The sequence below is a fragment of the Hippopotamus amphibius genome, chromosome 1 (assembly GCF_030028045.1).
Source record: "Hippopotamus amphibius kiboko isolate mHipAmp2 chromosome 1, mHipAmp2.hap2, whole genome shotgun sequence".
Taxonomy (NCBI): Eukaryota; Metazoa; Chordata; class Mammalia; order Artiodactyla; family Hippopotamidae; genus Hippopotamus; species Hippopotamus amphibius.
The window spans coordinates 15,772,807-15,788,296 of record NC_080186.1 but is presented as its reverse complement, the minus strand read 5'-3'; the positions used below and the strand labels follow the sequence as shown (position 1 = coordinate 15,788,296).

Below are 15,490 nucleotides of genomic sequence, written 5' to 3'. Positions count from 1 at the left end.
GACGTCTAGCCTCTGCCACTCTGGTGCCGCTGGCACCATCTCTGCGGTGGCTCTGGCGTGGCGCTGGCTCAGGTATTCAGGGGTCTGGGAAAGAGAAGCTCTGTCTAATGCTCTGTAAATCAGTAGGAAGGTTGGGATCGAGATCCCAGGCCATGCCAGGTGGGCACCTGTTCTGCTGATGGAGGGACACCTGTGAGGGAGTTTGCTGGTTGCCATGGTTACACTGAGCTCCAGATCTGGAATAGCTGGAGGCAGCCTTGGTCAACCCTTATGCTCTCGAGGGAGGTGGCGGGGAGGGGGCTTCTGTGAGAATCCAGCTACCTTTCAGGGGCCAACCAGGAATCCTGAGATGCTGCTCTGTGTGTGTGTGTGTGTGTGTGTGTGTGTGTGTGTGTGTGTGTGAGAGAGAGAGATTGTGTCAGTGTAAAGAGCACAGGCCTTTGAATCAGATAAACCTGGGTTCAGATCCCAGCTCTACCACTCACTCAGTTGTGTGACCTTGTCTAGTCACTTTTCTGGGCCTCAGTTTCCTCATCTATGAAATGGGGATGCTGACGTGAGCTCATGCAGGTAACACTCCTGGAACATAGCAGTGTCTCTCCTCTCTCCCCAATTTCCTCTCTCCCCTGTGGCCCCCCCATCTAGTCTCCCCTTCTTCCCGCAGGAGGAGGTTGCGGGGTTGGTGAGCAGGTGGGGAGCTGAAGGGGAGGTCGGGGCGGGGCAGCAGAGGATGATCCTGGCCCAACCACCCCTCTTCCCCCCACGCCCACCCGTTCTCCTGCAAGCATCCCTCCCCGACAGGTCTGCCGGAGCCCAGTGACCTCAAGTCTGAAGCTGAGGTGGCCGGTGACCTCCTGCCCAGGACTGTGAGTGCCCCCCGCCCCCGCCAGGCCCTCTTGTGAAGTAGGGGGAGTTCCAGGCGCCTGGCTCTCCCTGTGACACTTCTGCTTGCCTCCTCCCTCTCTGGCCTCAGTTTCCTCACTCATGAAACAGGGACAGCAAGCCCAGCCCTCCCCCAGATTATCCCCATCCCAGAGCAGCGTGCAAATCTGTTTTTACTGCTTTGTTAATGAGGCCACTGCAGACTTTCCGCAGTCATGGAGCCCTTGTCTAAAGCATAGAGGCCCAGCATGTGTGGTGGACGAGGGCCTCAGGGCAGGGTCTGGGGGCCCCCAAGGCACATGTTACAGAACCCCCTCAGGGGTGGGGGGCCCATTTGGAGCTCTGCTGCTCTCAGACCCCACCCTTTTCCTTTTCTCTTCTGCTTCAGAGAGCACAACCGGCCAAGGGAAGTGGGAGGAAGGCTTCAAATCTGCCCGCATTCGTGGAGAGAGGAAATGATCTACCCACCTCTGGGCCTGATCACTGGGTAGGAGCCGGCACTGCAGGTTCTCAGGAGGTGGTAGGCTGGGTGGTCAGGGGTGCCCTCGCCGGCAGGTGACGTTGAGATGGGACTCAAGCAGGAAGGAGGGGCCAGTAGGAGAGCACCAAGCAGGGGGTCAGCAAGTGCCAGAGTCCTGTGGCTGCAAAGATCTTGCCTTTCTCAGGGACAAAAGAGGATGTCAGAGAAGTGGCAGGATGGGTAGGGTGGTGGCAGGAGATTTGGGGGGCGGCCGGGAGTGAGCATGGAGGGTGCAGCAGGCCATGGAAGAAACTGGATTTTACTGCAAATGTGATGGGAATCTGTGAAGGATCAATTTATATATATATTTTTTATAAAATTTATTTATTTATTTATTTATTTATTGGCTACATTGGGTCTTTGTTGCTGTGCATGGGCTTTCTCTAGTTGCGGCAAGCGGGGGCTACTCTTCCTTGTGGTGGAGAGGCTTCTCATTGTGGTGGCTTCTCTTGTTGCGGAGCACAGGCTCTAGGTGCATAGGTTTCAGTAGTTGCAGCATGCAGGGTTAGTCGTTGTGGCACACAGGCTCAGTAGTTGTGCCATGCAGGCCCTAGAGTGCACGGGCTTCAGTAGTTGTGGTGCATGGGCTCAGCAGTTGTGGAGCACAGGCTTAGTTGCTCTGTGGCATGTGTAATCTTCCCAGACCAGGGATCGAACCCATGACCCTTGCTTTGGCAGTTGGATTCTTAACCACTGTGCCACCAGGGAAATCGCCTCAATTTATATTTTAAGAAAATTGCCCTGGCTGGCCAGTGGCGCCCAGATGGTGAGGGGTGGGAGAAAGAGCTGGGGGACTGTTTTGGGGGGGTGTGGGTGGACATGGTGGCAGGAGGAACTTGATTGGGCACATTTTTGTATAACTGGGCATCCCTGAGCCAGAAGTGATCCGTCCCAGACTTCTGGGGGCCAGGCTGCCCCCGTCTGGAATTGAGGCCGCCAAGAGCGCGTGTCCAGGAGTTGGCCTCCTGCCTCCACCTTGGTTTCTCTTTGTGCTCAGGAGGTTGACCTGGGCCCTGGAGTGACCGAGGAGGTGCTGTTGGCAGCAGAGCCCGGTGTGGGCGCCGAGGCGGAAGCCCAGGTGGCCGTGGGGGCTCAGCCTCTGTCTCTGCTGGCCATGACAAGGGTGAGAAGGGACAGTGTGGGCGTAGAGGTGGCAGTGCTGACCGATGACCTCCTGCCCACCGTGGACCAGCAGCAGGTGCTCGCCCGGTAAGCACCTGAGCCTCGGGGGGAGGGCGGTGGGGTCCCGTGTGGGGCGGGAGGGAGCTATGCCCTGGGCCCAGGGGTGGAGGTGCCCATGAGTGGTGGTGGAGCCCCACCCAGCCCTTGTCCTGATGTGGCTGATCCTCTCCAGGAGCAGCAGGGCAGGGATGGTGCTCTGGTCAGCCAGGTGGCAGGGCTCTACTCATGAAGTGGCACAGGTGCCACCAGATCCCGTCAGGGTGCCTGCCGGGGATCAGCTGCTCCAGGAGGGAGGGAAGGGACTGCTCCCTCATGGCTTTCGAGGGGCCAGGCCTGCAGGTTTCAGGAACTCAGGGCAGGCGATGCAAGCTTTCCCCAGGTCCTAGCCTAGCTTCCTAGCCTTCCCTCCCTGATGGAAGACGTAGTCCCTCTAGGGACAAGCCACCCCAAATACACCCTGGGGCCGCCTGGGCTTTCCTCACTTGCTGTGTGGCTTTGTGCAAATTACTTAACATCTCTGAGCCTTGGTTCTCACCTCTGTAGATACGATTACTGTCAGGCCCACCTCCATGACAGAGTCAGCCCCATGGCCAGGGATTCAGTCCCTTCCTGGTCCTGCAGTCCACGGTTCAAACATTAACTGAGCAACTACTACGTGCTGGGCACCAGGACGCAGGCATAGATGGGATGTCGCCTTGACCTTCAAGGGGCTCTCCGTCCAGGGGGAGGCAGGTGCATGAGGCCCGGGGCGGCAGGTTCTGGAGCGGTTAGAACCAGGTTGGGCAGTCACTGCCTGGGTTCTCGTTCACCTCCACCACTTCTCAGCTCTGCCACCCGGGGTGAGGTTAACCTCTCTGTGCCTCAGCTTCTTATCTACACAGTGGGTGATAGTGAGAAGCTCGAGAAGCTTGTTGTGAGGGTCAAATGAGGTGATGCCTGCAGAGGGGGGAGCTTGGCGTCAGGCACACAGAAAACACATGGCACACATGGCAGTTTTCACGGGGTGGTCTGGCCTGTGATCAGCGAGTGCTTCTCAGAAGAGGGGACACCTGGATAAGGTTTGCATGACAGAAGCCTCAGGGGTGGTATTCGAGGGGCAGGGCACAGCTAAGGTGGCACAGAGGTGCAGGGGGCAGAAACAGTCTGGATGTTTGGAGAAGCAGCCGCCCCGAGTTAAAGCTGGAGCGAGTTAGGGGTGGTAGGAGCTGAGGGAGATGAGACAGGGAGGCCTTGTGTGCCCCTGGGGCTTGGGCTTCATCCTGATGGGGACCCTAGAAGGATTTAAAAATATATATATTTATTTATTTGGTTGTGCCAGGCCCCAGTTGAGGCAGGCGGGCTCCTTTAGTTGAGTCACGAGAACTGTTAGTTGCAACATGCATGTGGGATCTAGTTCCCTGATGAGGGATCGAACCCAGGCCCCCTGCATTGGGAACGCAGAGTCCTAACCACTGTGTCACCAGGGAAGTCCCCCTAGAAGGATTTTAAGTAGAGTGGTGACTTGGATGTGGCTCCCCTGTACCCTGGCCACCATTGAGCTCAGAGCCAAGCCTGAAGTGGGTCTGGGCCCGGCTGCTGGGTGGGCGTGGCTCCATTCTTTCCTTTGAACATGATCTTCTATCTGTAATGAATCCTGGTAACGCCTTTAGTTATACAACCCTTACATCCCTTTAGAAAGAGGCAGAGTCTAAAATACTTTCGTGGTGCTTTATTAGACAGTGGGGAGTTCCACATAAGTCTCTGTAGTTATTTCAAATTTGTACCTTTAAAAGGCAAAACTCTATAAATATTTTTTTAGCATTTTAGATATAAATATTTTAAAAAACGAACTGTTCATAATTTTCCCTGATTGAACATTATGCACTGACTGTATGGAACATTCTCCACAACCCAGGGGTATTCTGATCCCGCAGGTCGCCTGGGAGCACTGCCGGCGAGCCTGCTCTGTGGCGTGACCATCAGCTCCAGGAGGCGGGAGGCGGGTGGAGCAGCTCTGGGTCCAGAGGGAGACTCTCACCCTTCCTGTGGGGCAGAACCAGCGGGGTGGCTGAGTGCACAGGCTTGGAGTCAGGGAGGTCTTGCAAGAATGCTGGGGCTGACCCGGAGCCAGCAGCTTCCCCTCTCTGGGCCTCAGTTTATGTCTCTGTGAAGTGGGGTTGTTGGAAGGAGTTGATGAGATCAGGCTGGACAGCCAGTGCTCAGTGATCGGCAGACTTTGTCACGTTTGCTTTCTCCTCCACGCGGGCAGCTTGCAGCTGTTGGAGCAGCAGGTGGTCGGGGGAGAGCAGGCCAAGAACAAGGACCTGAAGGAGAAGCACAGGCGGCGGAAGCGGTACGCGGACGAGCGCAAGAGGCAGCTGGTGGCGGCCCTGCAGAACTCAGACGAGGACAGCGGGGACTGGGTGCTGCTCAGCGTCTATGACTCCATCCAGGAGGAAGTGAGGGCCAAGAGCAAGCTGCTGGAGAAGATGCAGAGGAAGGTGAGGCCCTGGGCTCAGGCCCCGCCCCCGCCGGCCCCGCCCCAACACGCAAGCAGCCCTGGGCGGGGCTTCACACCAGGTCTGGACACCTGCGTGTGTTCGGTGCCAACTGTGTGCCACGCCCTGCTCTGGAAGCTGTCATGGTGACTGGTGCGTCTCTGTAGTCGTGGAGCTCATGCTCCAGGGGGAGAGAGAGAGTGTGTGTGTGTGTGTGTGTGTGTGTGTGTGTGTAGCAACACAGCAGAGAAATAAGCAAGAGACTCTAGGAGGGGGGTAGCCCGATGAAAAGAATACGGGGTGGGGGCGGGAGGGAGGTTGGGGAGGGAAGTAGGAGCAGCTTTGTTTTGTGTTTTTACTTTTATTTAAGTACAAATGCCCAAATCACAAATGCACAACTGGATTCATTGCCACAAAGGGAGTGCCCTGTGCAGCCAGCACCCGGCTGGAGGCACTGAGCTTTAGCAGAACTGGGGAAGTTCCTGGGGCCACCTTAGACGGGAAGGGGGCCGCCAGGACCGTTCTGGTGGAGGTGGTGACTTCTCGGGTGGGACCTGACGGAATAGGGGTCTGGGCTGAGAGAGACCGGCCGGTGTCCGGAATGAGGTCCGTGGTTTGGGGAACAGAAAGGCAGCTACCTGGCTGAGTGTGGGGAGTGAGGACGGGAGGAGAATGAGGCCCAGCCGTCTGTGACAGTCACTTATGTGTCCTTCAGAGCATCGTCCAGGTGATCTGGGTCTCGTAATGTCCTCCTTGGCCACCTGCCCCCTCCTCCTCATCCCCACTCAACACAGGCAACCAAGGGGTCTTGCCAAAGCATAAGGCTGGTACTTTTTCCTCTTTAAACTTCATTAGTTTTTAATTTTTCTTGGCTGTTTTCATGCCTTTTCTTAATACCCTTTATGTCTTTAACTGACTTCAGTCTTTCTTGTACTTTGGTCTACATATCTAAGTTTTAAAAAAAATTCTTTCCTGGTTTTGTTTAATGTCCCACATGACATCATCTTCATTTTTGTCCATTTCAAGATCTTGGATTTCTGATTTGAAAATTTGGCATCTGTGAATACTTGTTTAAGGAAACTCTATTTCCATTGGGGTGTTGAGTTATATTTTTAATCTGTTTGGTTCCATGTGCTTGTGCTTTGAGGGAAGTTTTCTTCTGCTGAAATGCTTTGATTTTCATTTTCTGTTTCTTATAGTAGCTTTGATTAGATACATCTGCTCTCTTCTGTTTATTTCATAACGTCTTGTTTTTCTGCACTCTCAGTGACGATTGAATGCAGAGGTTGTTGGAGGATGGAGGGAACAAAAAGTGCCCACCGAACTAAGATATCTTGAGACAGAAAGATGAGGCAGGCGGCTCCGTATTATCGGTGGGTCAGCTGGATTATAGGCTAAGGCACTCACAAGGTGGGATCAGGCAGGTGACGGTCCGGAAGCGTTCACAGCTGCGCTCAGCAGCGCTGAGGGGCCACTGGGACAATTCTATAGTTAACCTAGGCTGTGGGGGCGGGGGAGTAGGTGCTTGAAAATGGGGAGAGCACTCCTAAGTCAAGATTTATGAATGGCTAGGCTTCCCTGGTGGTGCAGTGGTTAAGCATCCTCCTGCCACTGCAGGCGACACAGGTTTGTCCCCACTGGCCGCAACTAGAGAAAGCCTGCACACAGCAGCAAAGACCCAGAGCAGCCAAAATTTCCAAAAAAAAAAAAAGAAAATTATGAATGGGTAGCTCGTCTCCTGGGCAGTGGGAATACGTTGGTGAAGGTCTTCATCCTTGTTTGGAGACCACCAGAGCATAGAGGCCCCTTGGACTTAATCATAATTAAACAATCTCTATTAACTACGAAGCCCTACACAGAAGAGATTTACTCCCCAGTACGGCCCTAGGTAGGGTCAGTGGAAGGACAGGAGGAACTAATGGGCCCAGGATGGCGTCAGTCATGCTAACAGCCTCACAGACGGAAAGGTTTGGGTGGCTTATTAGGTTTTTCTACTCAACAGCACACTCTTCTGTTCATACGAAAGTGCAGCTTTATTTTTTTTAATTAATTAATTAATTTTTATTTTTTGACTGCGTTGGGTCTTCATTGCTGCACATGGGCTTTCTCTAGTTGTGGTGAGCAGGGGCTGCTCTTTGTTGCGATGCACAGGCTTCTCATTGAGGTGGCTTCTTTTGTTGCAGAGCATGGGCTCTAGGTGTGCAGGCTTCAGTAGTTGTGGTACACGGGCTTAGTTGCTCCTCGGCATGTGGGATCTTCCCAGACCAGGGACTGAACCCATGTCCCCTGCACTGACCGGCAGATTCTTAACCACTGTGCCACCAGGGAAGTCTGCAAGTGCAGCTTTACATAGAGCTTGTCATTAGTTTCCTATGGCTGCTGTAGCAAATTACTACCATACATTTAGTTGCCTGAAACAACACAAATTTATTATTTCACAGTTCTGTAGGTCAGATTCCAGGTACAGCATGGCCGGTTCCTCTGCTTAGAATTCCACAAAGCTAAACTTGAGGTGTTGGCAGGGCTGCATTTCTTTCTGGAGGTCCTAGGGGAGAATCTGTTTGCAGATTGTTGACAGAATTTGGTCCTATGTGGTTGTAGGACTGAGGTTCCTGTCTCCATGTTGACTGTCATCCATGGTCATTCTCAGTTTCTGGAGGCAGCCTGCATTTCCTGATGCCTGGCCCCCTTCAAAGACAGCCTAGACGGTAGAGTCCCTCTCCTGCCTCCAAGCTCTTTGACTGTCCTCCTGTCTTGCTTCTATAAAGCATCTCTTCTAATGCACCTCTTCTGCCCATCTCTCCCACATGGCACACTTGATTACATTGGGCCCACTCAATAATACGGGATAATCTCTTTATTTTAAAGTCAATTGATTAGTAACCTTAATTCCATTTGCAAAGTCCTTTTTGCCATATAAGATAACATATTCACAGGCATAACTCCAGGGGGTAAAAATCATTGGGGCAAAAATCTTGCCTTCCAAAGTTGTTGTTATTTATTTATTTTTATTTTTTTGGTGAGAGGGGTCATTGTGTCTTTTGTAATTTTCTCTTGTTTCTGCAGAACTTGTAATTTCCACCTCAAGGGGCATCTCCCACTTCTGCATGCTCTCTAGTGACCTCCAGAGCAAGGCCTTACAGAGACTAATACTGTGAATCCTGTACACATTTCAGTCTCTTCTGTCAGTTTCCAGTGTCAGATCTGTTTTCAGTATTTTCCCACTGTCAGACTGGGGCTTTCTCTTTCTGTCACCTTGCCCTCCACCATGCTTTCCTGGGTGCCCTCCACTTATCCCTCTGTAGGGTGGGCTTACGAGCTGTCTGCTGAATTTACAACTAATTTGAAGCTTCTAGTGTTCTCTGTGTCCCAATCAGTGGGCTGGACTAAGGATGATTTTAGTTTTTCTCCTCCTTATGCTGTGTGTTTTTCTGAGGATCTCTCTGGAGAGATTCAGATTTAGGTACCCAGAACTCTGTGTGCGTGTGTGTGTGTGTGTGTGTGTGTGTGTGAGAGTGTGTGTGGAGTGTGTGTATATATATAAAGATTTATTTATTATTTATTTTATTTATTTTTGGCCGCATCAGGTCTTAGTTGCAGCATGTGGGATCTTTTGTTGTGGCGCATGGGCTCTTCGCTGTGGTATGCTGACTTCTCTCTAGTTGTGGCCTGTGGCTTTTCTCTCTCTAGGTGGTGCTTGTGGGCTCCAGGGAGCTTGGGCTGTGTAGTATGTGGCACGCGGGCTCTCTAGTTGAGGCACACAAACTCAGTAGTTGTGGCGCGCAGACTTAGTTGCCCTGAAGCATGTGGGATCTTAGTTCCCTGACCAGGAGCGAACCCATGTCCCCTATATTGTAAGGTGGATTCTTTACCACTGGACCACCAGGGAAGTCCCCTGTGTATATTTTTAAAATATAAACCTCTGTGTGTGCGTGTGTGTGTGTGTGTGTGTGTGTACATCTCCCTCCCCCCCATACATATCCTCCCTCTTCTTGGGTAAAAGTAGCTAGAATATACACTTTCCCCCACCTAGCTGATTTTTTTTCACATAACAATATATCCTGAAGATCACTCCATAGCAGTATCTAGAAGTACTCCTCATTCCTTTTGACTGCTACATGGTACTCTACGTGGGGTGGTATCATTGTTTACTCAGATGTCATGGCGGACATTTCCAATCTTTTGCTACAGTAAAGAGTGCTCTAGTGAATAGTCCGTGCATACTACTTTTATGTTTTTGGTAGGTTTCTTTGGAATCAATTCCTCCAACTGGGATTGCTGGGACAAAGAGTAAATACATGTGTGATTTTGCTAGATATTGCCAACTTCCCTCCATGGGGGCCATGTCCTTTTGCATTTCTACTAGCATGCATGCGTGTGTTTTCTCACAGCCTCACCAACAGAGTATATTGAAGCGTAGTTTTCTTTTTTTTTCTTTTTCTTTCTTTCTTTTTTTTTTTTTTACTATGGAGTCCTCACATTTTCTCCCCTAAATTTATTTATTTATTGGCCACACTGTGTGGCATGCGGGATCTTAGTTCCCTGACCAGGGGTCGAACCCACACCCCCTGTGGTGGAAGCGTGGAGCCTTAACCACTGGACCGCCAGGGTGGTCTGTAGTTTTCTTTTTTGCAATAAAAAAAATTGAGATATAATTGACATTTGACATTATATCGGTTTCAGTGTACTACATAATGATTGGATATTTGTACATACTGGGACATGATTGCCACAATAAGTCTAGTTAACATACATCACCTCACATAGTTACAAATTTTTCTTCTTGTGATAAGACCCTTTAAGATCTACTGTCTTAGCAACTTTCAAATATATAGCACAGTATTAACTGTAGTCTCCATGCTGTCTATTACATTCCCAGGACTTATTTATTTTATAACTCAGGGCAGTTTTAATCTGTGTTTTTTAAACTGTGAGCAAGGTTGAGCATTTTTTCATGTTTTAGGGACATTTGCAGGTTTTATTCTCAGAACCGTGTTCACATCTTTTGCCCACTTTTAGATGGTTCTTTTTTGGTGGTTCTTTTTCTTCTCTACTTGTAGGAGCTCTTTATATGAGAAGTATTATAATTTATATTAGAAATATTAACTCTTGGTCTGTGATATAAGTTGGAAATATTTTTTTCTAGTTTGTCACTTCTTACTGTGTTTTATGGTATTTTTCCATAAATTTTTTTGTCAGATTGAGCAATGTTTTAATTATTGCATATAGATTTTGAGTCATAGTTGAAAATCCTCACTTGTGTTTACTTCTGGAACTTGTATAGGGTTTTTTGTTTTTTGTTTTTACATTTAAATCTCTGATCCACTTAGAATTTATTGTGGTGCACTTGTGAGGAGCTGATTGAGTAATTTCTTCTGCAACATTTTTTGAAAAGTCCATTTATTCTCCACTGACTTCAGTGCTGTTCTTTTGTATGCTGAGTTTCTGTATGCACTTAGATGTATTTTTGGATTTTCTGTTCCTTTCTCTTGCTCTGTCTATTCATGTACCAGTGTCAGTTACTTTGTTTAAAATTCAGGGGCTTTATAATCTGTTTTACAATCTCGTAGGGCTAATCCTCTTAGTGATTTTCTTTTCCGGGTTTCCCTTGGATAGTCTTTCTTTCTTTTATTTTTTTTTTCTTTTTCCCCAAAGGAACTTTATAAACAATTGGGTTAGCTCAAAAGGAAAAGAAAAAAATGGGGGGAATTTTTGGGGGAATTATGTTATGTTTGTAAGTTAGCTTGGGTGTATTGATATCATGAAGTTGAATTATCCTGTTCAGGAACATGCATGGTATATCTTCCTATTAGTTCAAATCAATTTTTTTTTTGTCATTCAGGAGTATTTTATAGATTTCCTCATGTAGGTTTTTTTTTAAAGTTTATATTTATTTATTTATTTTTGGCTGCATTGGGTCTTCATTGCTGCGTGTGGGCTTTCTCTAGTTGGGGTGAGCAGGGGCTACTCTTCATTGTGATGCACGGGCTTCTCATTGCGGTGGCTTCTCTTGTTGCAGAGCACAGGCTCTAGGCACGTGGGCTTCAGTAGTTATGGCACGTGGGCTCATTTGTTGTGGCCCTCAGGCTCTAGAGTGCAGGCACAGTAGTTGTGGCCCACAGGCTTAGTTGCTCCACGGCATGTGGGATCTTCCCGGACCAGGGCTTGAACCCACATCCCCTGCATTGGCAGACAGATTCTTAACCACTGTGCCACCAGGGAAGTCCCCCTCATATAGGTTTTAGACATATCTTGTTAATTTTACACTTGGGTATTTTATTTTATTTGCTTTCCTCTATGGGGTATCCTTCTCCATTATATCTTCTAACTGGATTTTGTTTGTAAAATGAAGACTATTGGCTGAAAAAAAATTTTTTAAATCTTTATGAATAGAACACTTCTCAACTCTTCCTGTGGGGCCAGTAACACCTGATACCAAAAACAGACAAAGACATAACAAGAAAACTATAAACCAATATTTTAATGAATTTAGACAAAAAATGCTCTACAAAATACCAGCACACCAAATCTAACAATGTATAAAAAGGATTATACACCATGCTGAAGTGGGATTTATCCCAGGAATGCAAGGTTGGTTTAGCATCCAAAAAATCAATTAATGTAATATCAATAGAATAAAGGACAAAACCCACATGATCATCTTAACAGATGCAGAAAAGCATTTATCAAAACTCAAAACCTGTCATGATAAAAACACTCAACAAACTAGGAATGGAAAGTAACTTATTCAGCCTGGTAAAGGGCATGAAAAACTCACAGCTAACATCATACTCAGTGGTGAAAGACAATGCTTTTCCCTTAAAATCAGGGACAAGGAAAGGGTATTTGCTCTCACTGCTTCTATTCAACATTGGACTGGTGGTTCTAGCATCTAGCTTGGTAAAGAATAGGTAAAACGAAAGATGCAGATGCAGAGAATGGACTGGAGGACATGGGGTTGGGGAGGGTGCGAAGGGGAAGCTGGCATGAAGTGAGAGAGTAGCATAGACATATATACACTACCAACTGTAAAATAGATAGCTAGTGCGAAGTTGCTGTATAACAAAGGGAGTTCAGGTCAATGATGGGTGATGCCTTAGGGGGCCAGGACAGGGAGGATGGGAGGGAGTCATGGGAGGGAGGGGATATGGGGCTATATGTATAAATATAGCTGATTCACTTTGGTGTACCTGAAAAACTGGTACAAGAGTGTAAAGCAATTATATTCCAATAAAGAGCTTAAAAAAACAATAAAAAAAAAGAAAAAAAAAAAGAATAGGTCAAACTATCTCTAGTTGCAGATGACATGATCTTTGTATATAGAAAATCCTAAGGAATCCACTAAAAAATCTACTGGAATCAACGAACAAATTCAGGACATAAGATCAATAAGGAAAAAGCAATTCTATTTCTATACACTTGCAATGAACAATCTGCAAATAAATTTAAGAAATCAATTTCATTTACAGTACATCAAAAAAATACTGAGGAAAAAGTTTCACAAAAGAAGTACAAAACTTATATTCCAAAAACTATAAAACATTGTTGAGAGAAATTAAGAATACCTAAATAGAGACTTCCCTGAAGGTCCAGTGGTTAAGACTCTGAACTTCCACTGCAAGGGGCATGGGTTCGATTCCTGGTCAGGGAAGTAAGATATCCTGTATGCTGCATAGCATGGCCAGAGAGAGAGAGAGAGAGAGACAGAGAGAGAGAGAGGGAGAGAGGGAATATACCTAAATAAGTGGAAAGACATCTCATGTTCATGGATTGGAAGACAATATTGATAAGATGGGAGTACTTCTCAAATTGAACTGCAGATTTCAAGGCAATCACTTTCAAAGAACCAGCCTGCTTCTTTGAAGAAACTGACAAGCTGATCTTAAAGTTTATATGGAAATTCAAGGAACTCAGAATAGCCAAAATAATCTTGAAAAAAGAACAAAGTTGGAGGACTCATACTTCCTGATTTCAAAATTTACTACAAAGTTACAGTAATCAAGGCTGTGTGGTACTGGTATAAAGACAGACATATAGAATCCATGGAATGGAACTGGGGGTCCAGAAATAAACCCTCACATTTACAGTTAGTTATTTTCAGCAAGGGTGCCAAGATGATTTAATGTGGAGAAAGGGTAGTCTTTTCAACAAATGGTGCTGGGACAACTAGATACCCACATGCTGGACTTCAACCTCACATTGTATTCAAAAATTGACTAAAAATGCATCAAACACCTAAATGTAAGAGTGAAACCTATAAAACTCTTAAAAGAAAACATAGGTTTAAATCTTTATTACCTTGAATTAGGCAGTGCTTTCTTAGCTATGATACCAAAAGCACAAAGAACAAAGGAATAAAAGATAAATTAGACAATCGAGATTAAACTTTTGTGGGAATTCCCTGGCAGTCCAGTGGTTAGGTCTCTGCACTTTCACTGCTGAGGGCCCAGGTTCAATCCCTGGCCAGGGAGCTAAGATCCTGTAAGACACAGGGCGCAAACAAACAAAACAAAACAAAACACCAGCAGGGATTTTTAAAAATTACACTTTTGTGCTTCAAGGAATACTATCAAAAAAGAGAAAAGACATCCCACAAAATGAAATAAAATATTTTCACATCATATAGTATGATAAGGTGCTTGCATCTAGAAAATTTAAAGAAAACTTACAACTCAAGAATAAAAAGACCACCCAGTTTTAAAAGGGGCAAAGGTCTGAACAAACGTTTCTCCAGAGAAGATGTACAAATGACCAATAAACACATGAAAAGATGTTCAACATCGTTAGCCATTCGGGAAATGCAACTCAAAACCACAGTGAGATTCCATCTCATACCCCCTGGGATGATTGTGATAAACAAGACAGACAATAACAAATGTTGGTGAGGATGTGGAGAGATTGGAGCCCTCACATACTGCTTCAGAAAATAGTCCGGAAGTCCCTCAATTGCTTAAACATAGTGTTACCACGTGACCCAGTAGTTATACTCAAGAAAAACAAATATGTCCACACAAAAAACTGTACACTGATGTTCATAGTAGCATTCTTCATTATAGCTGCAAGTGAACACAGTCATGAATGAAAAAATAACATTGGATATATCCACACAATGGAATATTATTTGGCAGGAAAAAGGAATGAAGTACTGACATGTGCTATACCATGGATGAACCTTGAAAACTCTATGTTCGTGAAAGAAGCCAGATACAAAAGACCACATGTTGTTGGGACTGCCCTGGTGGTGCAGTGGCTAAGAATCCGCCTGCCAATGCAGGGGATACGGGTTCCATCCCTGGTCCGGGAAGATCCCACATGCTGTGGAGCAACTAAGCCCGTGTGCCACAACTACTGAGCCTGTGCTCTAGAGCCTGAGAGCCACAACAACTGAGCCCATGTGTCACAACTACTGAAGCCCACGCACCTAGAGGCTGTGCTCCACAACAAGAGAAGCCACTGCAATAAGAAGCCAGCGCACTGCAACGAAGAGTAGCCCCCGCTAGTGGCAACTAGAGGAAGCGCGTGCACAGCAATAAAGACCCAACGCAGCCAAAAATAAATAAATAATTAAAAACAAAAAAAGACCACATGTTGTATGATGACATTTATATGAAATGTCCAGAATAAGCAAATCTATAGAGACAGAAAGTAGACCGGTGGTGATGTTTATATGCTAAAAGCCGCTGTATTGTACACTTTATTTTTGGCTATGCTGCACAGCTTGTGGGATTTTAGTTCCCTGCCCAGGGATTGAACCCAGGCCCTCAGCACTGCGAGCACGGAGTCCTACCACTGGACCCCCAGGGAGTTCCCAAATTGTACACTTTAAATGGGTGAATTGTGTGATGTGAACTATATCTCAGTAAAGCTGTTGTAAAAATCATTGTGAATATTGCAAATATACAGAAATATATTGTTACCATGAATGCCATGTCGCTGCTCTCCAGCTACATACATGGAGCGTAATTCATTTAGTTGAAGGCCCTGTGTACCCACCCCTCCCTGATGACTCCCCTCCCACCTGTGTCCTACCAGGCATCCTCTGTTCTCAGCTGGTTTACATATGATTATCATTCCCGTGAATTTACAACAGGCTTCCTTACTAATCAAACTGTCCCTGCTCTTCGAGGAAACAGACTGTGCACCAAGGTGTCTTGGGGTTCAGGGAGGGCCTGGTTCCTGTTGGAGGTGGGAGTCATCATGCTTAGGAGGTGATGGAGGGCCAGTCTGGCAGACCTGGGCAGGAGATCAAAAAAATCTGGAAGCCGTGGTTAAATCAAGGTGGGTCTGGTTCTTAAGTCCAGGGTTTGTCACATCGTAATAGGCTTGTGACAGTGGGAGAGCAAGACTGTTGAGTCTGAGAATTTATGCTTATTGCTTCTTTTAGAAAAAGAATTTGTGCAGTTCTCTGAGATCTTGTAGGACAGTGGTG

At 47.0% G+C, this 15,490-nt stretch overlaps 1 protein-coding gene across 2 annotated transcripts in view; it reads left to right on the top strand.

Moving 5' to 3' along the window:
• Positions 1–15,490, top strand: part of KIF17 (kinesin family member 17) — a 48,051-nt gene that overhangs the window by 27,061 nt on the left and 5,500 nt on the right. For both annotated transcript variants that reach the window (XM_057698504.1, XM_057698494.1), the window contains exons 9-11: positions 786–866; positions 2,400–2,611; positions 4,833–5,064. In XM_057698504.1, coding sequence (XP_057554487.1) covers positions 786–866; positions 2,400–2,611; positions 4,833–5,064 — 525 coding nt within the window. The remainder of the gene's footprint in view (positions 1–785; positions 867–2,399; positions 2,612–4,832; positions 5,065–15,490) is intronic.